At 41.1% G+C, this 26,120-nt stretch overlaps 1 protein-coding gene across 1 annotated transcript in view; it reads right to left on the reverse strand.

The window, feature by feature from the left end:
* Positions 1–24,379, reverse strand: part of LOC121281527 (bile salt-activated lipase-like) — a 33,035-nt gene extending 8,656 nt beyond the window's left edge. Inside the window, 9 exon segments of the mRNA XM_041194474.1 lie at positions 3,552–3,726; positions 7,091–7,202; positions 8,646–8,753; positions 11,213–11,343; positions 16,286–16,465; positions 17,858–17,983; positions 20,197–20,338; positions 23,751–23,899; positions 24,322–24,379. Of these exon segments, the coding sequence (XP_041050408.1) occupies positions 3,552–3,726; positions 7,091–7,202; positions 8,646–8,753; positions 11,213–11,343; positions 16,286–16,465; positions 17,858–17,983; positions 20,197–20,338; positions 23,751–23,899; positions 24,322–24,379 (1,181 nt within the window).
* Positions 24,380–26,120: the final 1,741 nt, after the last annotated feature.

The following is a 26,120-nucleotide window of genomic DNA, read 5'->3' on the forward strand; positions in this document are numbered from 1 at the left end:
TCATGCATGAATGAGGGGGTGGATTAAAGTGGTAGAAGGAGGAATAAGGGGCCCAGAAACTAGAGAAACACTGGGGCCCATGATTTCTTTCCCCAGCCCTGGTCATAGGGATGGAATTGTGTCTGTGAAGACTGATTCACAGCATTCTGATACAACTTGAGTTTCTTCTGCAACAGATGAATAAAGAAGATACAAGGCTATCCAAGCTTCTCTGCTCAACAAAGAACAATGTTGATTAGGAATGACATTCAGTGAGCTCCATACCATTATAACAAAATGTAACAGTCAACTCTCCTCACACCTTGAGTGGAATATCTCCTGCACTGTGAAGTTGAATGGTGCATGGCTGGAGAAATTCAGACTGCAGATATAGTGTGGTGTTGGAAAGAATGGACACTCTTGCACCTGTGTCCAATTTAAAATTCATCTTCCACCTTAACCATGACATCTGCATACCAAAAATACTCTTGCGGCCCCCTTCTTAATACAGGCTCCATTTCTTGACAGGCATGCTGATAGCCCTATGGTTCACGAATTGGACTGAGTCAGCGGTCTGCCCCCAGGAGGCTCCCTATCACCCCGAATGACTAACTTGTTTTGTTTTCAAAGTTCAACCTGCCTGGCCAGCTGTGCTGCTTTGGACAAAGTGAGATCTTCTCTTGACTGCAAGAATCCTGACAATGCTTCATCAATCACTCCCACTATGATGCAGTCTCTGAGCTCATCTCTCAATGTCCTATATTCACAGTTATCTGATGAGTAATGCAGGTCTTTAATAAATAATCAATAATCTCTCCAGGTTCCTGGCTGCACCAGTTGAATTTTGCCCGGTCTATTATAGTATTGCGGTGTAGGCTAAAGGAGGAATCGAAGGCTTTGATAACCTCTTCATATTTAGTGGTTTCTCCATCAACCCCTTGTCTTCTTAAAATTTCGTTGGCACAACTGCCAATGGCATAAAGGAGAATGCTAACCTGATCCTTGTCTGGTTGGTTTCTAAGTGAGTCTGGAGGCATTCCATTATCGACTGAATCAGCAATGCAAGTTTCTCCAGTACGCAACTTGGTCGAGGTCCTCTGTGAGGTCCAGGAGCTCAGGCAGAGGTAAAACTTTCCCCTGAGCTCTGTGCGCTTCTAGTCGGCTGTTAAGGGGCTCTGGTAGCAATTAGTCACTCCGATTGTTGCTGCGGGCATTTCTTGAGTGTGCTCTGCTGGGTCAATAGCCTTCACTTTTCCCACCTTTATCAATACTTAGTAAATGGTTTGCAGACAGCTGGCACCATGTATTATTATCAAGACCGGGCTCTGGGAGCCTTTGATAGAAGAGAGCTGGAAACCAGGCCGTTGCAAACATTTATTGACTAGTTACACTAATTACAGAGACAAACTTTAGCAGGACTCCATTAGAATCTTCTTCCCTCAGGCTCCAGTTACATGTGATTTGACATCATCTGTGCACTTGTGTGAACCAAAGGCTCAACCAACTCTTGGATGCTATTCCATCCTGTGATTCCTCTTTCACCTTTATTCAACTCGTATTTCACCTTTATTCAGCTTGTATTTCTCCAAACTTTACTCTTGTTAAACTTTCAACATTTTCTTTGGCTTCCCTTTTCTGGCCATGAGTGACCTGTCCTTGGCAAAAACCTCAGTTTCAAAAGCCTTTCAGCATGTTGCTGCTGAGCTCTTCTTTCATCACCTCCAAATCGTTCCCTTTCTTCTTGTCTACCACATGCTCTTTCTCATCCCTTCTTCGGTCTCCAATCTTGTTGATCCTTCTAAAACACATTCTCTAGCCTCTTGCCTTCCTCTGATCTCAGCCGAGTAAAGTTTCTCTACTCCCTTTGCCAATTTCAATCTATCTCACTCTGAACTTGTAGCTCCCCTTTTCCATAGCTCCAACCCTGATATTGTCATCAAAACTGCTGTCAAAGGTGGCATTGTAGGACGGAAGGACCTCTACGTGGCCAAGAATGAACACCAAATATCTGACTCCACCTGTCTTCTCTAGACCAAAACCCACTGCCTAAAATCCCCAGCAGAAACCTTTCTCAAGATGCATGAATAGCACTGCCTTGGCAGATAAATTCCTTCAACCTGCTTCTGTCACATAAGAATTCTTTAATCTCCACCCTGTGGGGGAAATTTTTGTCTGGTGTGCCATTTAGCAGCTGTGGCGATTATGTCAATTGCACCATCTTGGTGATCAGGCCTTATTTGCATGCATTGTACATCAAGGTTATCCTCTCAAGTTACTGCTGCTATCTTCCTCATGGCTATCCAAACCATATAGCCTGGTGGTTTCCTGCATGTCCTCTCTTATCTTCCTCTCTCCACAGATGGTCAATCATTATCCTATCTTCTCCCAAAACTTTCCTCTTCCATGCACCTAAATGCTTGTGGGGCAGCCACCTCTGAAACATATGGATCTTGAAACTTCTTGTTTCGTCACATGTTATGGTGTGGAGATCAATCCCACAAGTTCATCCATCTTACAACAGCAATTACTTGTACCTTCAATGTAGGAAAATGTTTCAAGTATGTAATCAGCAAAATCGGCAACAAGACAAAGAAGTTGTCAGGAAGGGTCACCAGAAGTTTAGTCAAAGAGGTGGCTTTTAAGGAAGACCATAAAGGAGGAAAGCAGGGTGAGACATATAGGGATCCAGGGAAAGGATTCCAAATATGGGGGCTGTTGATGACACTGTGGCTGATGGTAGAATGAAAGGTGAGGGTCTGGAGGTAGCAAAAAAGTCCCAGTCAGAAGAGCAAAGTGTTCAGGAGAGGAATGTTGTAAGATTTGAGGGGGTTACAGAGATAGAGAGGGAATGAAGCTAGGGGGTTAAACAAGCAATGAGAATTTTAGGTTAGAGGCACTGGGGAATGGGGAGCCAGTTTAAATCACTATGTGTGATGAATGAATGGAACTTGCTTTTAGATCAGTTTACTGAAGGTGGAAATTGGGAGGCTGGCCAGCAAAAATTGGCTCAGTCAAGTCTGGAAGTGACAGAAGAATGGATGAGAGTTTCAGGAGAGGATGGGCTGAGCTAGGACTGGAAGGGGTGATGTTCGGGATGTGGTAGTATTGTGATGGAGGGGATATGAGGCCAGTAGCTCAGTCCTGCATCGAATAGGATACTGATTGCAAATGGTCTGGTTCTGCTTGAGACAATGGCTGCTGAAAGGGTTGGAATCAGTGCCAAGAGTATGGAGTTTGTGGCAGCCCTTTGGACCATCTTTTAGGATTTTTGACTGACAGTACATTAATTTGATAAGCAACTGAATTTTTCAGTACAGTGTATATTATTTCTTTAAAGTTTACTCTACAATAAAAGTTTACTGTCTGTGGTTTACTGTCTATTTCCACTGTAGCCTTGGGCCCAACATTCAAACTCCACTGCCACTCATTTGCCACTAATGTAGATATTTTCTATTATTGGTTAACAGCTTCTTTGCATAATTACACTTCTTGTTTGGTTATGCACTGATTAGTAACTTTTCCAGTAAAAGAATTGAACACTAAATGCATAATTTTATTCTTAACTATTTTACCTTGTAGGAGAGATCAACGTGTCAACATCAGCCATGGCAAAAATAAAACCATCCCAATTATTAACACCAGCAATGTAGTCCACATCAGCAGCATTTGAGAATAGATTCTCAAGATCATCAGGAAGAAAGTCACCATCAATCACAGGAGCCCAGATTATTGCCTGTATGGTAGGTCCTATATGACAGAAAGGGAAGATTTACTTAATTCCCTAAACTATCTTCACTGTTTTCTGAGACCAGTGAAAATTGTTGACCCAACCAGAAGGCGTCACAGTAATTATTTGAACTAAACGTTTCCAATTATCTGTAGAGAGAAGGGGAAATAAAGAAGGAAACCAGACGAATGCATAAGATAGAAGAAATGTTAGAAGAATGTTGTAAAAATTAATGGTTTTAGTATTTAGTAAATGTATTAATGCTCATTATAGCTGGGTACATGTATAACTAAATTTGGGAGGCCTGTCAGAGGAGTCACTTGTGTCACCTCTGTTGGAGGACAGCACCAAGCAGTGATAGTATCTGGAACTGAGCACTTGGAAAGGAAACTGAATATTAATGTTTAATTGTTAGCTTTTTAAAGTACACTTAGCTGTAAGGGGTATTACCAAGATTGATGATAATCTGGAAACTGTTAATGGATGTCTTCCAACTTTGGTAATCCTGTGAGGATGAATGTTCCTTAGATCAGGTTACCTGGGGTTCTGTTGTCACCTGGTTCCATTCTTATCTGTCTAGCCATAGCCAGAGAGTCAGCTACAGTGGCTTCCCTTCCCACTTCTGCACCATTACCTCTGGAGTTCCCAAGGGCATATGCTTGGTCCCTTCCTATTTCTCACATTCTACACATTGCTGCTTGGTGACATCTGAAAATATGTCAGGTTTCACAGGTTCCTGACACACTCAGCTCTATCTCACCACCATCTCTCCCAACCTGCCCACAGCCTCTGATTTGTCATGCTGCTTCTCCTTTATCCAGGTCGGATGAGCATAAACTTCCTGTCAAATAACTATTGGGAAGGTTATGCCATTGTCTTCAGACTCCACCGCAAATACTGTACCCTAACCAATAACCGATGCCTCTCTCTGGTCCTTGAGGCTGAATCAGATCTTCTTGCAACCTTGGTCTCCTATTTGACCCTCAGCTGAGCTTCAAATACATATCCACTCCACAACCAAGTCTCTCTTTCTTCCTTTAATACTGTTCTTAAAACCTACCACTTTGACCAAGTTTTTCAACACCTCTCCTAATATCGTCTTCTAGAGCTATAGGGCTGCTTTCTCGCGCAAGCTAAAAGGTCCCATTGCCAGGACCAAATGCAGGAGCAAACTCCATGCTGACGAGCATGGGCCCTGGACAGCATTTTACCGATAGCAGCCAGTTAAGAAGCTGGCTCCACTGCCATCCAAGTGAGGACAGTGACCAGCATCAGAGGGTCAGCAGCACTGTAACTTTGGCAGTGCCACTGTCAGAGGTGGCCACTGCTGAGGCTGAGGAAGAAGGGGAGGCACCTCCATGCTGAAGACAATCCAAGTGTTTATCTTACCTTTCCAGGACCAGGCAAGCAAGTCCTGGGAATTCAGTAGAGCAGGGCGCTTCTAGCAGTGGCAATGTAGCTGCAGGGGCAGCTATAGCCATTGGGAAACCCCTCCATGGGCCAACGAACAGCCATTCAGGAGAGACCCCATAGGAAACTGATGGGAGGCTTCCTGAGTTTACTGTTGGGTGGCCCCTCCCAAACCAGTAAAATGCCGCGGGGCAGGAGATTGCTGTTAATTGGGCACTTAATTGGCACAATTGGCTGCCCAGTGGGTGGCTTTACCACTGAGGTTCCTGCCACTGATAACATGCTGTAGCAGCAGAATGACTTTGGGCTTTCATCCCAACACCTTCGGATGTTGTTTTACCGGCCTTGCTGTAATCAACATATCTCCAAAGGGCTGGTAAAATCCAGCCCATAGAGTTATTATAACACAGAAGGAGGCTATTTGTCCCTTTGAGTCCATGCCAGCCCTCTGTAGAACAATCCACTCAGTCCCATTCCCCCATTCTATCCCCATAGTCCTGCTAGTATATTTCCCTCAATTGCCCATAAATTTTCCTTCTGAAATCATTGATCATTTCCACTTCCACCACCCTCATAAACAGAGTTCCAATTCAGCACCATTTGTATAAAAAAGTTCTTCCTCACACCCCTCCTGCATCTTCTGCCCAAAATCTTAATTCTGTGTCCCCTAGTCCTTGTTCCATCAGTTAATGGTATCAACTTTCCCTTCCCCTCCTTTACTACCTTATCCAAATGTAATCTAGTACACCTCTATCAAATCTCCCTTCAATATTCTTTGCTCCAAGGAAAACAACCCCAGCTTGCCTAACCTAACCTTGTATGTTAAAAGTCCTCATCCCTGAAATCATTCTGGTAAATCTTTTCTGCACCGTCTCAAGGACCCACTCATCCTTTTTAAAATGTAATGACCAGAACAGGACACCCTCTAGTTTTGGCCTAACCAAAGCTTTATCAAGGTTCAGCATTACTTTGCTGCTCTTACACTTAATACCTCTATTTATGAATCCCAAGATTCCATATGCCTTGCAAATTATTCTTTCAATATGTTCTGCCACGTACAAAGATCTATGCACTTGAACTCCCAGGTCCGTCCATCAATACAAACTCTTTAGAAATGTGCCATTTAGTCTAGAACATGTGAAACATAAGAAATAGGAGCAGAAGTAGGTCATTTGGCCCCTCAAGCCTCCTTTGCCATTCAATAACATCATGGCTGATCTGATTGTAGCCTTAATTTCTCTTTTCCTGCCTGCTCCCCATAACCCTTGACTCTCTTGCAGATCAAAGATCTGCCTAACTCAGCCTTGAATAAATTCAATGACCTAGACCTCACTGCTCTCTGGAGTAGACACTTCCAAAAATTAATGACTCTCTGAGAGAAAAAATTCCTCCTCACCCCCATCTTAAATGGGAGACCTCTTAATTTGAAATTGTGTCCCCCTAGTTCTAGATTCTCTATGAGGTGAAACATCCTCATAGCATCTAACCTGTCAAGTCCCCTTCAGAATCTTCTATGTTTCAATAAGACCACCTTTCCTTCTTCTAAACTCCAAAAAGAACAGGCCCTACCTCCTCAGCCTTTCCTCATAAGACAACACCTTCATCTCAGGAATCAGCCTAGTGAACCTGCTTAAAGAGACCAAAATTGAACGTATTACTCTAGGTGTGGTCTCACCAAGCCCTGTAAAGTTGTGACAAGATTTTCTTACTTCTATACTCTACCCCCTTTGCACCATTATATCATTTGCACTTGATTGCATCGCAAAATTTGATCAAAGACTCCTTCCTCACTCCTTAAATAGGAAATTTTGGCAGGTGCTTTCCAAGATGATAATCCCATTTTAATCGTCATCAACAGTTATATGTCCAAAGTAGAAGAATTGCAAATTGATTTTAACACCTGACATCTTTTAAAAAAAGAGAGAAATTTGAAAAAAAAATGAAACTAAATTAGCTCTTGTTATATTAACTTACGCAGTGGGTTCTTGAAAGGCATGGCCATGGTCAGATTTTTTCCATCAACTGTTTTTAAACAGTTTATCATGCATTTAATGTCACTGTATGAACAGTCCACCTTCTTTGCAATCTACAAACAAAAAATAAAATCTGTATGTATACCACTCATTTTCGTAAATGCACTGTAATATTTCATTGTTATATTATTAAAAAAGAACCCAGTAAGGACAGTACTTTGAATCTAAAGTACCATTTCCCCCTCCCCACCCACTGTTCCCACCCCCCACTACTCCACCACATGACATAGAGCTGTTCCTGTCAAATTCAGCAGTTATTTCTCCCTTTGAATTAGACTGAATTCCTTTCTGGTTCTGGACAGCAGTGTTCCCATTGGGGTTGCCAGCTGTGATTAAATATATTCCTGGAGGTTCCATCACATGCTCCAGCCATTCTCTGGCCAACACATCCATCCTTGTGACGCATTGACTTTCTTCACCAATTGGAAAGCAAAAGGACTGATTACCCAATTGGATGATGCTTCACTGTCAGCCAAACAGATTTTCTTTAGCATTCTTCAATGTATTGTTTGCATTTTACAACATTGTGATAAAGCAACAATGGCCTGAATTTTTCGGATGGAGGTGTCCCCCTTCCCACTATCCGAAGAGTTGGCAGGGAACGCATTCCCACTGACTCCGAGTGCCTCGTAGCCATTTCACGTTAGAATGAGCGTTAAGTGGCTGCAGGTGGGATTTCTGCCCCTCTTTCAGAAGGAAGTCCCACTTTAGAGAGCCAGCAATGATGAGAGCTGCAGTGGACTGAGGAGGAAATGCACCAATATGCCTGAGGCTAAGTCCTGGGATCGGAGGATAAAATAAGTTTAAGGGCCCCAGAGCGGGGACAGTAGGGAAGGCCTGGGGGGAGGGCACTAAGGGGGTGATCGGGGTGTCAGGGAGAGGCTGGGTAAGGGAGGGAGGTCCAGCGGTGACTAAATCTTAAGGGGGGAGTTCTGCAGACAGAAGGAGACTTCTGATTGGAGCACCCCCACCCCCCAACTTCCTGCCTAAGATCTAGGCACATTCTTTTTTGGGCTTTCCCCGAGGACCTCCATCACCTAAGGACCTCAACTGGGGCCAGGGCGGCCTTCCTGTCCGAGGCCTTGCCCACCCCAGCATAAAATCGCTGCGTGGCCGGGTGGGCAGGAACCTGAGGGAATCCCATTCCTTCAATTTCATGCTCCTCCACTTAAAATCCTGCCGGTCAATCTCACCCAAATATGGAACTGCCAACTCTTGAAAATATCTAGATGAACATCTGCATGAAAATAATGCACACAGAAATGTAGAAATGGCGGAGCAGGGTCGATGGGCTGAATGGCCTCCTCCAGCTCCTATTTCTTATGTTTTTATGTCTTAAGCATTTGGGTGTGGAATTAGCTGATCAAAAGCTCTACCTTCTTTATGCTTCCCCTTCAGAGTTCAATTATAACCCCGCTCTAAACAGTTGAAAGTTTAGCAGAATAATGGCAATTTCAATGCTTCAATTTTCAGTGCTTTTCAATTGTTCAGCCTACCTTTTGGGCCCAATTCAGAGAGTCATTTACTAAAGCAAATGGACTATTCGCTACTCCACTCTCAGAAATGGCTCTCTTTATTAAACCTTTGTTGTATGGGCTCAGTATCTGTGGAGGAAGAAAAATCCAGATAAGTACAACTTTAGAATGCAACTTTGGATGGAACAAGTTAGTCAAGTGTCTAATTATAATGAGGTTTGTATGCCTTCTGAGCCAGAGTTGTTGTTACATGCATGATATGCATGAAGACACAATTTTTAAAAATGCTAATTCTATAAGCAAATTATGCTGTAAGCACTATATTTTCAGGACTTTTTCCACTGATGTGCTGATGACACAATAGAAGTAAAATAACCAATAACATAAGACGTAGGAGCAGAAGTAATCCATTTGGACCATTGAGTCTGCTCCACTTTCAATGAGATCATGGCTGATCTGTTAATCCTCAACTCCACTTTCCTGCCATCTCCCCAGACCCCTCAATTGCCTCACTGATTAAAAATCTGTCTATCTCAGCCTTGAATATACTTAACGACCCAACCTCTACGGCCCTCTGTGGTAAAAGAATCCCACAGGTTGACAACCCTCTGAGAGAAGAAATTCCTCCTTATCTCTGTTTTAAATGGGTGACCCCCTACTCTGAGCTTATGCCCTCTGGTCCTAGACTCTCCCACAAGGGGAAACAACCTCTCATCATCTACCCTGTCAAGCCCTAAGAATCTTGTATGTTTCAATAAAGTCACCTCTTATTCTTCTAACTCCCGTGAGTACAGGCCCAACCTACTCAACCTCTCCTCATAAGAAAATCCCTCCATACCGGGATCAGCCTTGTGGATCTTCTCTGGACTGCCTCCAATGCCAGTATATCTTTCCTTAGATAAGGAAACCAAAACTGTTCACAGTATTCTAGGTGTGATCTAACTAATGCCTTGTACAGTTTTAGCAAGACTTCCCTATTTTTATACTCAATCCCTTTGAAATAAAGGCCAACGTTCCATTTGCCTTACCTATCACATGCTGAACTTGTATGCTAGCTTTTTGGGATTCATGCACGAGGACCCCCAAATCCCTCTGTGCTGCAGCTTTATTCAGTCTTTCTCCATTTAAGTAATATCCAGCCCATCTATTCTTCCTGCCAAAGTGCATAACCTCGCATTTTCCCACATTATATTCCATCTGCCAAGTTTTTGCCCACTCACTTTACCTGTCTATATTCATTTGAAGAAGAGTCATACATACTCAAAACGTTAACTCTGTTTCTCTCTCCACAGATGCTGTTAGACCTGCATTTTCTGTTTTTGTTTCAAATTTCCAGCATCTGCAGTATTTTGCTTTTATATCCCTCTGTAGACTCTTTGCATCATCCTCACCACTTGCCTTCCCACCTTTTTGTGTCATCCAAAAACTTGGCGATAGTATATTAATTTCCCTTATCCAAGTCATTAATAATGAATATATAATAAAAAAATTCAAAGCATAATTTTTGGCTCAGTTTCAGTTAGATTTTTGAATTTGCTACTTGGCTTTTTCAGTCATAGACAACCCAACTTCTTGGTATTTTTACTGGTTAACCAGCTCATCACTTGCTTTAGATATGCTTCTGAAGGATCACTATTACAGATTTATTGTGATTGGCTGCTTTTTCCTCCATTCTTGACAAAATAATATTCCATGAAACAGCACACAATAAGTATAGATGTACCACTGCTATTTCTCCTCAGTGTCTGTCTAAGTTGAATTATGTTACAGATCAGCTCATCAAGCAATAAATACATTTTAAAAGATGTGAACAGCTATAAAAATTGAAAGCCTGAGGAAAATGGGAAGAATAGAAAACCTGGTGGTCAAGTTTGAAATTAAAATGGGTCTGTCTGTTACCACACTAAGGGAATCTAGTCAACATATACAGTAAGGGCAGCCCCATATAAGTAGAGCTCTAGCTCTCCTGGTCAGCCTCCTATCTTCCACCCTCCATAAACTTAAGTTTATCCAAAACTCCACTGCTAAAATCCTAATCCATGCACCACCACCCCTGTATTGGGACCTACATTGGTTCCTGGTTCACCAAAGGAGCCTCAATTTTAAAATTCTCATCCTCGCATTGAAATCTTTCCATGACATTGCTCCTCCCTATCTCTTCTAAACTTCCAAGAGCTTTGTATTCTTCCAACTCTGATCTTTTCTACATTCCTCACTCCCTTTGTCCCACTATTTGCAGCACTTAACCCTGGAACTCCATCCCTAAATATCCCCAATTCCACCTCACTCTCCTCACTTAAGAACCTTATTGAAACTGAGCTCTTTGACTAAGCTTTTAGTCACCCATCTTTCCAACTATCCCCATCTTTGGCTCAGTGTCAATTTTTATCTTACGATATTCCTCTGAAGCTTCTTGGGACTGTTTCTTACATTAAACTTTCTATACAAACGCAAAATGTTATTGAAATCTTTATTCCCTGTCAGAATGGAATCCACTAGCTTTTGGAAAGTGGAATATTTCACGTTTAGTGCTATAGAATACATTTGTTTCTACTTGTTAATTACCAGCCATACCACCAGAGCTATACCTGCAAATTGACACTTGCAGCACCTGCCGACTGTCCAAAGAGAGTGATATAATTTGGGTCTCCACCAAATGCTTTGATGTTTCTTTTTACCCAAACTATGGCTTCATGCTGATCCCAGAGCCCATAATTACCTGTGGTTAGAAAGGTCAGTTAGAAGTTATATGTTCTTGTGGTTAAAAATAGGTTGTTTACAAATTAAGCATTCTACCAATAAAAAGTATTGCCCAATGTAATCATCCCCTACACTCAAAAGGTTCAGCATCATCGGAGACACAGCAGTTCATTTCCCCCTGCCTCTGGACTCAGTTTCCATCAGGCTACACTGTAGCTGCAGTATGTACTATGTACAGGATTCATTGCAATAATTCATCAAGGTTAGTTTGATAACTCATTCCTCTCCTGCAACCTTTACCATTGAGAAAGGCAATATTGCAAAATTGTCCCAGAACCACAATCACCTCTAAATTCTGTACTTTAGACCATCATGGGAACAACACAAGTGTAAGAGTATCAATAATATTTTTCACTGCATTTATTTTTGATAGAGACAAAATTATAATATGGAATGAACTATTTAAATGATGTTCTCCTAAAACCTATCTTTTCCCTGTCATGTTCTCAAAGACCCTTCATAATACAGTTGATGGGAAAAGCTTTTGACACACAGGCTTTTATCACAGTAAGGGGTGCCTTGAGTCCATACACCAGAGGCATTTTGATTTTGGGTGCAATATTGTCTAGTTGTCTAGTATGAAAAGAGTATGAGACCTTGGCAAACTATTGGAAATGGATGGTTGTGAAACGTGAGGTGGGTTGCATTAGGAAGGACAAACTGAAAGGGTGTAAGATAGATACCATGTTTATGATTATTAGAAAGAGACCTCTGATTACCTTCAAAACTCTGGGTTGTGAATAAGCCTGGAGAAGCCATTTTCATGATTTCTCATCAAATTCAAGCACAAGAGTTTCTGACTTAGGACTAATATGCATTACCCTGTGAGCTTGTTTAGAATGTTTAAGATTAATGTTTTGTTGATAATAAATTTCTGCCAATACTTATACAAATCTACTTGAAGCATGAGGAAAGAATTATCCAACAAGAATGACTGATGTGGTTGAAGGAGGAAGCCTTCTGAGGGCAACAAGGGCTAAATAATAAGTGGGGCCTTTCCAACATCACTAACAACATAAGATAAAAGATGTGAGGTTCCTGCAGATGGTTTCTGATTGCAAAACAGAACATGTATGTTTCTGACTAAAATAAGAAACATGACTCTGACAAAAATAGAATATTGGAGAGTAAGTCACTCCAAGTTACCTGTACTTTCTAGTCACCTACTTAAGAACCAACTTGGGCAGATGCATTGCAACAGATGCAGACTTTAAAGTATGCTACAAATGAAAGTTACACAACTCTAAATCTGTTCAGAGTAATAATTAGGTTGGTTTGTAATGCAAGGTAAGAACACAACAGAGGAGTTTGATTGGCATACTGAATGTTGAAAACACAACTCAAGTAGTTTATCAATGCTCTCTGAACCCAAAGATATGTTCTGCCATTATACAGGTTTTGGGCATTTTGCTTTTGCTGGGGTGGGGTTTTGGGTGGAGGAGGTGTCCGTTGATGTGGGATCAGTTTCCACAATTATGCCAATGATACCCATCACTAACTCCACAACATCTTTCAACCACTCCATTACCCCTTCAATCAAATACTTATTCAACATTCAGTCTTAGATGAGTTATAATATCCTCCAGCTAAACTATGGATGACTGAAACTGTGGTCTTCAGTCCTTGTCACTAACTCCACTTCCTCACAATTGACTCCATCTTGTTTCCTTGCCACTGCCTCAGGCGACACCAGGTATTTGGAAACTCAGCATCCTGTTCATGGTGAGCTAAGTTTCACAGCCCAAAATCCTTTCTAGCTCAAAGACTGTTTAGGTTCATCCCTGTAACTTCTCCTACCTCCAAACCTATCTTAGTCCATTAGCTGTTGATAAATGCCATATGTGTATTTGTCATCCCCAGATTTGGTTACAGCAATACTCTCCTTGCTGTTCTTCCAACCCTGCCTTCCAGAAATTCTACTTCATCCAACATATCCTAATTCACACCAAAATCCCGCTTGCCCACTAAACCCACCCCAGCCAACATTGCTTTCTGGTCTACTGCTAATTTATAAGTTCCAGTCATTGGACAGGAAAAAGGATTGTGCCTGAATCGGGAATATTCCTGGTGAAATGCCCACTACACATACCTAATGAAGCCAGTGGCAAACGACAGCAAACTGGCTTGCCGGACTCTTTAGGATACTACTGGCGATCGAGCTGTGACTGCTATTCGCAGTCACAGAGTCAGTTCAAGGAGGGGATAGCAAAATCAGGACCAGAGGAAAGCGCAGGGGGGGCATGGTGGTTGGCAACGGTACGTGACCCGCAGTTTTCATGTGGAACCAGGAGTTGCACTCCTGTTTCTCCTGGCACCACAATAAGATAATAAAAAAAATTGAACCTACCATTCAAGTGGTGACGTCCAATAGTTCTTTTAAAGACTGTTCATTTGGCTACTGAGTGCCTGAAGACAATGACCACAGCCAGTATACCAGACATAGTCTGTGATTATTTGCATACCAGTTTGGCAAAGAAGTGTGAAATTGGTGGTAGGCCTCTGATTTGCATATCCAGTTTGAGGCAAAGGTTGACTGAACAGCCCTATCCAATATGCTGAAGCATTTCCAGCAAGTTCCAGGAAGAACACAAACACCCATCATAATATACTCATAGATACCTATTTTATACCTCTGAATCTGGTGCAACATGATCTAATTTCTAGTCCATTGGCAGCAGGTGTCATGGTGAGCAAAGATGTAACAATATGGCGGGAAGGCCAAAAATCAGTTTTACACCATCGTGAAACCAGTTTGTGATTGTCCACTCCACCCATCACTGGCAGGCCGTTTTTCCTACCGCTTCGGGAATATCGTTTTAATACATTTGCATCTAATTATAAGTCCTGCTTGCCAGAATCATCCCCATACATCAAATTTACTGCCCACGTCAGCGTGACTTCAGAACAGTGTGCTTCACGACTGCCTGTAAAAGGCCGGCACCTGGCAACCTGAACTTCAAGGGGAACTCAGAGGTGAGTGCACACAACCTTGTGCAATGCTCATGAGCATTGCCTGTAGGATACCAAGGAAGAGGTCCCACACATTTGTAGGGAGCACAGGCAAGTTGCTTTCTCCTGGCTTGTTTTCAGTATGGTGCCGGGTCAAGGGCTCCAGTGCAGGTCAGACCGGGAGTGGTGGGGTTGGCAAGGCAGCACAGACAGACTGAAGGAAATACTCGAACGCATGTCAGGGGTGGGGTCAAGGCAACCCAGACGTACTGAAGGAAATACGCACACACCGGGGTGGGTGGGGACAAGGCAGCGCAGACAGACTGAAGAAAATACTCAAGCACATGCCGGAGGCGTATGGGGAAATGAGTGATTGAAGTGGCCACTTGGAAAAGCTTGTCAAAAGTGAGCATTCTTCCACAGCTGAGACCATTCAGCTGAAGCTCCATTGACATGTTTGGAGTCGGGCCTCTGAAGCTTTTCTGCCCATTCAAGTAATGAAAAAACATGAAAGTGCCACCAAATGCTCCAGAACTTTTTACCCCTCGGGTGCAGACTGCAAATTAATGCATTTTAGGAGCAGCAGAGCAATTGGCCGACAGGGTTGTAGACCTTCTGCGACCTCTCCCTTTTGTTGTGTGCCAGCTTGTCCTGCTTGAATACAGATAGAGAGAGTGTAAGCAGGACGCCTGACAGATCAGATGATAAGGACGCCTGGCATGTGTGGGTGGTGAGTGGTGCCATGGACGAGATGAGGACCTGATTCACAGGGCAGATGAAGGTTTGTGCGAGAGAATGAGTGGTGAAGTCCCTTGAACTGGCAGTGAGTGAGATCCCTGTGGATGTGTGATGGGTTTGTGAGTATGTGAGTTAAGCGTGATGAGAAGAGTGACTTACCCTGGCGGAACAGAGGAGATCATTCATCCTCTTTTGGCACTGGGTGGCTGTTCTCTTTTGCAGGGCATTGGCACTAACCACCGCTGCCACTGCCTCCCATGCTGGATTTGTTACCTTGCTTGCTGGTCTTCACCCAGAGCTGGAGGTAAAGGGCTTCACAGCAGGCCAAGGGAGGTGTCACTAAATTTGAGGGCAGCATGTTTCCTCCCTTTGGCAGCCATGACTTTGCAGCAGCTTTCAATGCCTTAGGGAGTGCTACCTCTGTGCAGGGGCGCCCTTTATATATGGCACCCAGATTACTGAAGGCCTGAGGTGACGGTGGGGCAAGCGAAACTGAGGCCAACCTACCAGCGATCTGGCGTGTTTCATGTGAATAAATTATTAATGACTGGGACACGCTGGGAATCGGACAATATGGCGTGAAAAGCTGCCATTGCAGCAGGCTGGTAAAACGTCCTTTTTCCCACCTGCTACTCCACTTTGTGCAAATCTGGGATGGTTTAGTCCATTGTCTTTAAATCCTTTCATTGGCCTTGCCCCTCCCTATCTCTGATGCCTTTAGCCTTACAAATCCTTCCGCTGAACTCTCTGTTAATTTGGTTTCTGCCTCATGCCATTGGCCACCATGCTTTCAAACACCCAAATCACATTCTCTAGAATTCCCTCTCCAAACTCCTGTCTCTTCACCTACTTTTCCCCCTGTTTTCATCAGTCTTCCTAATCTCTCCTCCTTTCACTTGGTATCTGTGAAGCTTAGTTGGTTATTTCTCTACACTGAAGGCACTATAAGTAAGATGCTGGTCTGATAGCATGCCCAAGGTTTAAAATTCACCATATCTAGAAATATGAGCCCAAACGCACATCCTGTCTGGGAACATTTTACAATGAGGGACATATGAAAAATTTGACTTTATTTAATATTGTGTTCTCTGCTGCTGCAGCCTTATAAGTGGCATGCTGCAATTTTGTTCATATGGTAGTTCTCATTAAAGGATTAATTAATTCATTCATTATTCATTCATTTCATTAATTCCAGTAACAACAGTGAAACTGACCTGGTGCATTTGCATCTCCTGTACTTAAGAAACCCAGAGGTCCCAGGCGGTAGTTAAATGACACAACAACAACTTTGCCTTGGGCAGCGATTTGAGATCCATCGTAGATTGAAAATGAAGATGATCCACGAATGAAAGCACCTCCGTAGATCCAAACCATCACTGGTAATAGTTTATTTTCTGAATAGATGTTTTAAAAAATATTTGTTTGAATTTAAATTATTTTTCCACCCTTTTAAACACAAAAAAGAAGTGGAGGTATGAATTCTGTTATTAAATTAATCATTAGAAAATTGTGCTTCTTGTCAGAAATGTATAATTGGAAAATTACCCTTTATGTGTATACAGAAAATAAAACGGGGTGTTAGAAAAGAGATTTTTCTTCAGTCTTCTTACTGCCTTACCTGAATAAACACTTAAATGGAAGTATCTCTTTCAAATTGTAGCATTTATAGTCACTATAGTTTTAAAACAATGCCTTCTTATGGCATAGTGACAGGCAGCAGTATATTGGCAGTGAAGGTGGAGTTGTACATTCATCTATAATAAAAACAAAGTGCTGGAAATACTGAGCAAGTCTGGCAGCATCCATGAAGAGGGCAACAGTTAAAGTTTTGAGTTGACTCTTCTTCATACATTAATCTGTTTGGTTAGCTGTATAACTGTTTCTGTGATAATGTGGGAAGAAAAGATGCTTCTCAGAGGGTCTCTAACATTGTTCATGAATCCTTTGTTTGTTCTTTCTTTCATTTTGGAGTTGATGCCACAACTTTCTGCTTGTGAGCTTACAACTCACAATTACCACTGCCAACTACATTCATAACAGTGTCCAAAATTCAAAGACTGGCAAGTGCAAAAGTGAGAAACCCCGGCCGGCAAGTAAAGGAAGTTGATTTTTTTTAATACTTTCTGGCTGCTTTCATTAGATCCATGGGGCCATAAACTTGCAGCCTATCCACTGCAATCCCACCCACCAAGGATAGCAGCATAAGAGAAGCATAGTTGGAGGGGCTCATAAACCTTCCTTGTTTCTGACTTGGCTGAAGAGTGACAGGCCAGTAAGCCAACTGAGTCCAGGCATCTCAGCATGCCAGCCAGCCAAAGTGGGGTCCAAGCATGGGTTGGGGCGTGGATCTCTGAAGATTGGTAAATCTTTTAAACTATTTTTGGTCCCCTTATAAAGAGGGCCAGCGGGTAAATGTTGGCCATTTCACCTGGGTGGGAGCCCAGCGCTCTCTGCCAGAATTTCCAGACAGCTCCTCTGGTGCAGCAATAGTGGCTCATTTGCACACCCAATTCTGTGGCAAGGTCAGCCCCAGGAAGCATATCCTAGCATTCACACTGGGTCCTCCAAAGACCTCTATCATTGTGAGTGCCTGAGGTTAGTTACATTGTTAGAACAGATACACTTCGAAGTTGTATTGGTGTGGTTTCTGAATTCACGAGTTTTTATCAGAGGTTTTTTTTTACATCCAACAACTTTGAAAATAACCTGCATGCATAATAAAACAAAAAACAGAAAGAATTTAACATCACAAGCTTATATACCTAAAGAAAATTGCTGTATTCAACAAGTATACATTAACTTACTCCTTAGTGGGGACCAAATGTTTAGATAGAGGCAGTCTTCATTCCCAATTACATCTCCGAGGTCTATTTGTAAGCATGCTTCTCTATATTTTGTAGTTTCCAAGATACCTGCAGAGAGAACAGAGCTTTGAATAAATGTAGGCAAGAAGAATTGCAGACACATATATTTCATTCAAGTCCCTCTTTGATTCATTTTGTCTTCATCATCTGTGTCTTACTTTTTTTTTATTCTTTCATGGGATGTGAGTGTCATTGTCAAGACCAGCATTTATTGCCCAACTTTACTACTTTATTTAATTCTGTGGCTCCTTTCAATCTGACTTCTCCCTTATCACCTCCTTCCTTTTCCTTATTTATCCAATGATGGGACCATCTGATAATTATCTAAGTGTGTACAATTAACAGTGTATCATGGGCATAACCATGTCAGTTTAAAGCAGAGTGTAGAAGGTGCCTCCTAATGCACAACCTGATTGTAATAATATTCTGCCCATTGTATAAATTGCTACAATTAAGTGTGAAAGTTAAATTTGTGTCACTTCAGACCTCAACATTTATTATCCAGAAATTAACTGTTAAAATGAATGGAGTTCCTGTAATTTTCCAAACTACCTTCCTGTAACTTTACAAAAAAGCCAGTGAGGCTACCCATTGGCGCTGTCTGTTCAAAAAATTGGCCCGCTCTGTCTTTAAAATGCGGTATTAGATTAGTGAGCACCTCAAAAAGCATGGGCTACACAGGAGCAGTTAGCTTGAATTTATACACAGCAAAATATGCACAACTAGTCTGATTGAATCTTTTTGGGGAAACCATAGAGATTCTGAAAGTCCTTGGGAAGGGAGTGAATCCATGTTAATGTACAGGGAAATACCCTACCACAACCCTACTACTGACCCCAGAAAAGGTCCTAGAGTATTAAAGGGCCATCTGGTGTTGGGGCTTTAGCAGGTCAGTGTGCCCCCATACCAAAGAGGTCAAAAACACAAACTGAAGGTGGGTATAAGCAAGGTTTGGACCATTCTCCAGGAAGGGGAAGAGGTTGCCTCCAGCAGACCCATGGAAATGAGGGCCATGTAATATTATTTTAAAAAGCATTGTGTTTATGATTTTTGGAGGTCTTGGCCACAAGGATGACTTGGACATCCAAATGGGATTCACATCCACCCCATTAGTGAGGAATGCCTGGTAAGATCAGGTACATTTACACTGGATTGTGACTGGAGGCTGATGCAGGATTCAACCTCTCCCCCCATCCCCCACCCTCTTTCCCCCACCTCCTCCCAATTTGAATTAGTACAACATTTTGGTTAAGCCATTGTTGAAATAGTGAGGGTGCAACTGATTTATGCTAGTAGAGTGAAATGAACTAATAGCAAATCAAGTACTCCCTTATACCCCATGCCCAATTGCTTTTTCCATTTGTACAGCCCAATTTCACCCTCCTTGTGTGTAGTTTTGGGTTCCTCATTATAGGAGACACTAGAATAGAGAATACTAAGGAGAAATATAATAGTTTTTCTTTTAATTCTGAATGTTTTTGTAGGGTAACTAGTTACATATTGTTTTCACTTGTTAACAATCTAGTACCAAGACACACGGACCGAGGGTTATCAGTGAATGAGTAATGGAGAAGATGGAAAGATTTTTTTCACAAATGAGACTAATAGAACTTAAGACTTTTTTGCCACAAGTGGCTACTGAGGCAGGGATCTTAACAGCATAGTTTAAAAGAGAACTGAAAAAATATTGGATCAATACAGAGAAAGAGTAGGGGAGTGAAACTGAATTGGGTTGAAGAAACAGGTAGGCAAATGGCTCCCTTCTGTGTAATTGCTATGATTGTATATTAAGGAGGTTATCGAGGTTATCACAAGATGAAGAAGTAATTGACAATGGTGTTTGTAATAATTAAAACATTGCTGCAGGGAAGAGCTCTACCACAACCATGTGCTTGATTATGTTACCAAGATTATGCACCAACTATTTACCATTTATAAACAAAACTTATGATAGCATTTTAAAGTAAGACAAAATTAAAACTATATTATAATTGGAATTATATTGCATACAGAAAAATAGGAAAATGTTTATTGTTCTTGAACTGTAAATGTACAGACATAATTTTCCAGAGCAGACTAATCAAGTAAAAAAGAGAATTGCTGTTAATTAGTAGCTGTCTAATCCTGAAGGATTTGCAAAGTGCCTCCACATCATGAAAAAATATTTGCACTTGTGTTAAAAGACACATCAATGTATGACTTTTCTATCTGGTCAAAATAAAGCTTTTCATTTATTATTTAGTGTTTGCATCTAGTCCTACCGGTCCATTTTTTGTGTGGTTTCGGTTTCTGAAATCGCTGTGGCGGTGCAGCAAAGGGAATCCCTTTGAAAATATTAACTGTCTTGGTAGCAATTAAATCAACATATCCCTTCACAGGTCCATATTCAGTCTGTACTATTACCTGTACATAATGGAACAAATAAAATCCATAGATAAGCAAGTACAAAAATCGCCTTCCCTTTGACTCCTCAACAAGTTGCATTTAGATAGCACATTTAATGTAGAGAAACACTCAAAGGCACTCAGAAAAGCATAATCAGGTAAATATTGGCTCTAAGCCAATGAAGGATATATTTGCAGGTAATATAAAAATTTGCTGTGCGGTTGATAGTGAAGAAGAACGCTATGGACTACAGGAAAATATCAATGGACTAGTCATGTGGGCAGAAAGGTGGCAAATAGAATTTCAATCTATAGAAGTATGAGGTAATGCATATGGGAGGACAAACAAGGCAAGGGAATACACAATAAATGTTAGGATACTGAGAAGTATAGAGGAGCAAAGGGACCTTGAAGTGCAGGCTATAGATCCCTGAAGCAGCAGTACAGGTAGGTAAGGCAGTTAAGGAGGCATATGGGATACTATTCTTTATCAGCTAAGGCATAGAATATAAGAGCAGGGAGGTTATGCTTGAGCTGTAAAGGTACTAGTTAGGCCACAGCTAGAGTACTAACGTACAGTCTGGTCACCACAATGCAGGAAAGAAGCAAATGTTGCCAGGACTGGAAAATTTTAGCAATGAAGAAAAATTGGATAGACTGGAATTGTTTACTTTGGAACAGAAGAAACAAAGGGAAATTTAATTAAGATGGATAAAATTATGAGGGGCCTAGAAAGAGTAGATGGGAAGGACTTACTTTCTTTGGCAGAGAGGTCAATAACCAGGAGGCATACATTTAATGTAATTGGTAGAAGGATTAGAGGAGAACTGGGGAGAAGTGTTTTCACCCTGAGGGTGGGGTAATCCAGAACTCACTGCCTGAAAAGTGCTGGAGGCAGAAATCCTCAATGCATTTAAGAGGGATTTGCATATGTACTTTAAGTGCATTAACCTACAACGTTGTGGACTAAGAGCTGGAAAGTTCTTTTTTGGCCTCTGCCTTAAACTTCTATGATTCAATGATTGAGATTTTTGACTAAAAGCTTGATTAAAGAGATAGATTTTAAGGAAGAAAGAGGTGGAAATCCAGAGAGTTTCCTCTATTCTGGTGACCAGACTGTACACAGAACTCTAGCTGTGGCCTAACTAGTACCTTTACAGCTCAAGCACAACCACCCTGCTCTTATATTCTATGTCTTGGCTAATAAGGAATAGTATCCCGTTTGCCTTCTTAACTGTCTTATCTCCTGTCCTGTTACCTCAGGGATCTGTAGACCTGCACTTTGACGTTCCTCTGACCTTCTATACTTCTTAGTATCCTACCATTTATTGCAGGAAGTTCTGAGCATAGGACCTAGATGGATGAGCAAATCGCCATCAATGGTTGGGCAAAGGGAGAAATGGATGCCGATGTTGGAAGAGTGCAGAGTACTTGGACGATTGTAGGGCTGGAGGAGATTACAGAGGTAGAGAGGGATAAGGCCATGGAGGGATTCAAGGATGATTGAGAATTATTTGTAAAGTGTGGGAAGTTGCATACATCTAAAAACAAATAGGCTACATGACTTTTAACAGTGAGACCATTGCCAATACACATAGAACAGTGGCACACTGCAAAATTTGTTCACTCTGTGCTCATTTCACACTAGAAAATACCAATTTCTAACAACTTACCTTGCCAGTGAGAACTGAGCAGAAACCTAAACAGATATCAAAGCTAACAGACTTGTTTATATACATTCCCAGTTTATGATGTGCCCTGAATACTAATATAATCTTAATTAAGAAAGCCATATGGCATGTTTTGGAAATCAGCAATTATCGTAGGTAGACTGTTTGTGTTGTGTAACTGGATGAACACCACCACTACCAACAACGAAAATGTTCAAGTATATATGCCTTATATGTAGAAATTATCCCAAGGCACTTCAAGGAGATTTGAGGGAAATGGATAAGAGGAGATTAGGAGGGATGAACAAATGCTTGTAGTTGAAGAGCTGAGCTTTAAGGAGTGCTTTAAAAATGGTGGAGGGGAGGTAGAGAGGCAGAGTATTTAGTGAGGGAATGCCAGAGAGTGAGATCAAGGTGGCTGAAGACAAAAGCCACCTGTAATGGAATGAAAGGAGAATGGATGAACAAGAAGCCGTAATTGGAGGAAGGGAGATCTGTAGAAGGAGAGCTACTGTATTGAAGGTAGTTACGGAGGTAGCAGAAAGCAAAAACCATTGAGAACCAAAACAGAGGAACACACATTAAAATTTAATCTACAAGGAAACCGAGGCCAATGTAGGTCAGTGAAGTCAGGGGGAATGGATGAGCAAAATCTGTTGGGGGATAGGGTGCCAGCAAAAAAAGTTTTGATGACTCAGAGTTTGTGGTGAGTGGAAACTGAAGGCTGACAAGGAGAAATTGAGTCAAGAGTTGGTAAAAGTGTGTATGAGGTTTTCAGTGATAGATGGGCTGAGATAAAGGTTGGGATGGATGTTATTAAATTTAGGATTAGGTCACTCGGAGATGAAATCTCTGTTATTATTGTTATGGGTCTTAGATGTAGTAGGCGCTGGTCTGGACTTACAGATAATGCTGGAGGCAAGGCTGTTGGTTAAACTCTACTTTTTATTGAACATTATACTAAGCACGTACAATACAAATGGTTAACATGTTGAAGACTGCAGAGAGGCTGAAGAGGAATAATGCACCAAGGACACAGTAAGGCCATTTGTCAAAAGCCATTGCAAAACTAGTACACTCTGTGCATATTTCACAATAGAAAATACCAATTTCTAACACTTCACCATGCCAGTGAAGGGCACAAAACAGATTGGAGTGATTCAAACATAGAGCTAATGGAGAATCAGAAAATACTCACATGTTCAAAGAGCTTAAGATTAGAAAGGAGGCAGCAGTTAGCAAGAAAAGATGGTCAGGAATTTTTTTTTGGTGGGGAGTGAGCAATGATAACAAGTTTGAAAGGGAGGCGTGCAGGGCTTGAGCGGGATCCATTTATAGTGTTGGCTATCATGAGGCAGGGCAGAAGGAAAGTCCCAATGAAGAATTATACCTGTACTGTTTAGTAAGATGAACTGTAGTGTATAAACCAGAGCATGGCAGGCATGAAGTTAAACCAATATACAGTCAAAATCAAAGCGATGGCTGGATGGATGAGATTGGGAACTCTCCTTACAAGATACTATGGACATAAACCCAACTGATCAGCTTGTTAGAGCTCCAACAAGCCCACATCCTATTCTGCTCCAAAAGATCAGATTGATAATTAGTTCTTTGACCACATATAACTGTAAATCACAATGGTGTATTACTTCATTTTTAATTAGTTTTAATATTTGTTAAATGAATCTGCTCAGTCAAAATAATTTAAATAATCTATTTTCAAGAAAGGAAATACATTCCTTTTAAAGATTATGCAGTTACCCCTTTTGATTTTTCCTGATGATTTTGTGCATTTACTCCTTTATGACTGTCAGTGCCTTCAACACTATCATAAATTTCTCGAATATCAGTGTTTTTAAACTCAGAGCTATTTTCCTTCACAATTTCATTTCCCGATGTATGCAGAGAGCCTGTCAAACAAAAAACAGTTACAATCATATCAGCTAGACTCACAATTATTACACTATTCCATCCTTTCTGGTGGTGTGTTCATGTGCTATTGTTAACATGGTTCATCCCATCAGTAGGGAATTTACAGAGTTTAATGATTTTTTTTATTACCTCTGAATGTAATCATGTATACTTAGTTGTTTTTTTTCTTCTGTGATATACAATATGCCTTCTGGCAACTCTGGCTCTAATTAAAACATCCAGATTGCTCATTAAATTTCGGTAATTTCAAGCATCTTGCCCGGTTTTTCTTGTTAACATTTTGCTACCTCCAGAGTTTGGATAATTACCTCAGCATGAGCTTGAGTCATGAAAAAAGGGTTACATTTTAATTTGTGTGTCACTTGTCAATAAGAACTGTTGGAATTAAACATGGACTTACCTGCTTGTGCCTGTGATCCTAAGACAATCAGTAGTATCACCCACAAAACTGTCTCCATTGGTGATATCCTTTTAATTCTTGTTCACCCTTTTTTTTGTATATCCAGGCACTACAATGAGTGCGCTGTTCTAATGCAGGTTGGACAGTAAAACAATGAGAATAGTATTTAGGATAAGCCTTAATCATAAGAAAATAACCACTTTACAATGCTCTGCAAATTATTGGAAACCCATCTCAACAGAAGACCTGGAGGCTCTAGTGATGCAGCACCAGCACCTCATTCTGACACCAAATATCCACATTCAGAATATTTTCACAGGTAATTATTCCTCTAGCTCAATTTCAGTTGATCCGCTACTATTGAAGGAAGAAATATTAGGGTCTTCTTAAAGTTAGAAAGTTTTTGCTTTTTTTTACATGGAACACATAAATTTAATACGCAAAGTACATATCACACTGGAAGGGAAAGTAATTCTGCATAGCAGAGACTTTCAATAGAATTCATCTTATATTATCAGTATCATATAGCTTTCCACAAAACATTTAATGACAATGATCATTATTTCAATTGTGCTTGATTTATATATTTCTGATTACTGTGAAAGGCCGAACTAAAGTGTTTAGTTGGGCTAAATAGTTGGAGATAAACATATAATTGTACAATATAGCCTGCACTGTTTGTAGTAACCACTCCATTACTTACCTATTTCAACAATCTTTCACTGTTGGTCCCTCTTGCGTAACAGAGATGCTTCTTGCCCCCCACACTCTTTCAATACCTGTTGTTGGTTTTTTCCAAAATGTGACCAATATTTATAGTAAGCCACCATGTCTTGCTTCAGATCAGTAAACCAATTGACATGGACAATGGGCAAGAGCATACTTTGGTTACATTAGCCTGCGGTATCTGTAAAATGAGATTGCACTAACATATGGGCTAAGAGCCATTTTAACCACGAGTTTAACAAGATTGTTGGTGTTACCCAATATTGCAATCTTGTTTTATTTTTGTTGCCTTTTGTCTTTCTCATTTTTGCCACATTACAATATATTAATCACTAAATCAGTCCTAAGAAAGTCTTTGTACTTGCGTGGAAATAAGGAATGGACTGCTACAGGTCCCAAACACAAGAAACAACATGGATCATAAACTGTGACTAAGAAAAATCAAGTTACAAATTAATGTTTTTCAAGTTAATGAGAATGGAACATTTGATGGAAAACAGAATCTTGCTGCTTCTATGGAGCTTCAACTATTTTAATGTTTAACTTATTTTCTGCACCTTTTAAATTACAGATGTGACCTTGCCCTGAGAGACATTGACATGATCCATAGCAGCTCCTGACATTGCTTCTGCTTAGTGAAGGATTTTTGTAAGAACAGATCACTGGACAGCATTGAGGCTGCTGAAATCATGGGTTAGATTACCTTAATCTGATTTCCCAGCCTAGTACATGCAGACCAGACAGGCTTTTGTAGATTAAGGTCTACGTTTCTCAACTTAATGAGAAGCCATAGCATTCTTTAAATAACCTATCCCTGAGCTAAGCACCTTTGCTGCAAAGTTTCTCAAAGTGGCCACGCTCTCTATAGTAGTTTGCAGCTGAGACTGCACTGCAAAAATATTAATCTTGTACTCCTCCTTGGATGCCTCCAAGTTGTACAATGTAGTATATTCATACATTATAAGCATGCACGATGCACATTGACATTATTAAACATGTGAACTGGCTATCTGGGTGTATGTCTTTCTATGCAAGTGCCACCTATTATGTAATGGATTTTGACTACAAAATGG

The sequence above is a fragment of the Carcharodon carcharias genome, chromosome 8 (assembly GCF_017639515.1).
Source record: "Carcharodon carcharias isolate sCarCar2 chromosome 8, sCarCar2.pri, whole genome shotgun sequence".
Taxonomy (NCBI): Eukaryota; Metazoa; Chordata; class Chondrichthyes; order Lamniformes; family Lamnidae; genus Carcharodon; species Carcharodon carcharias.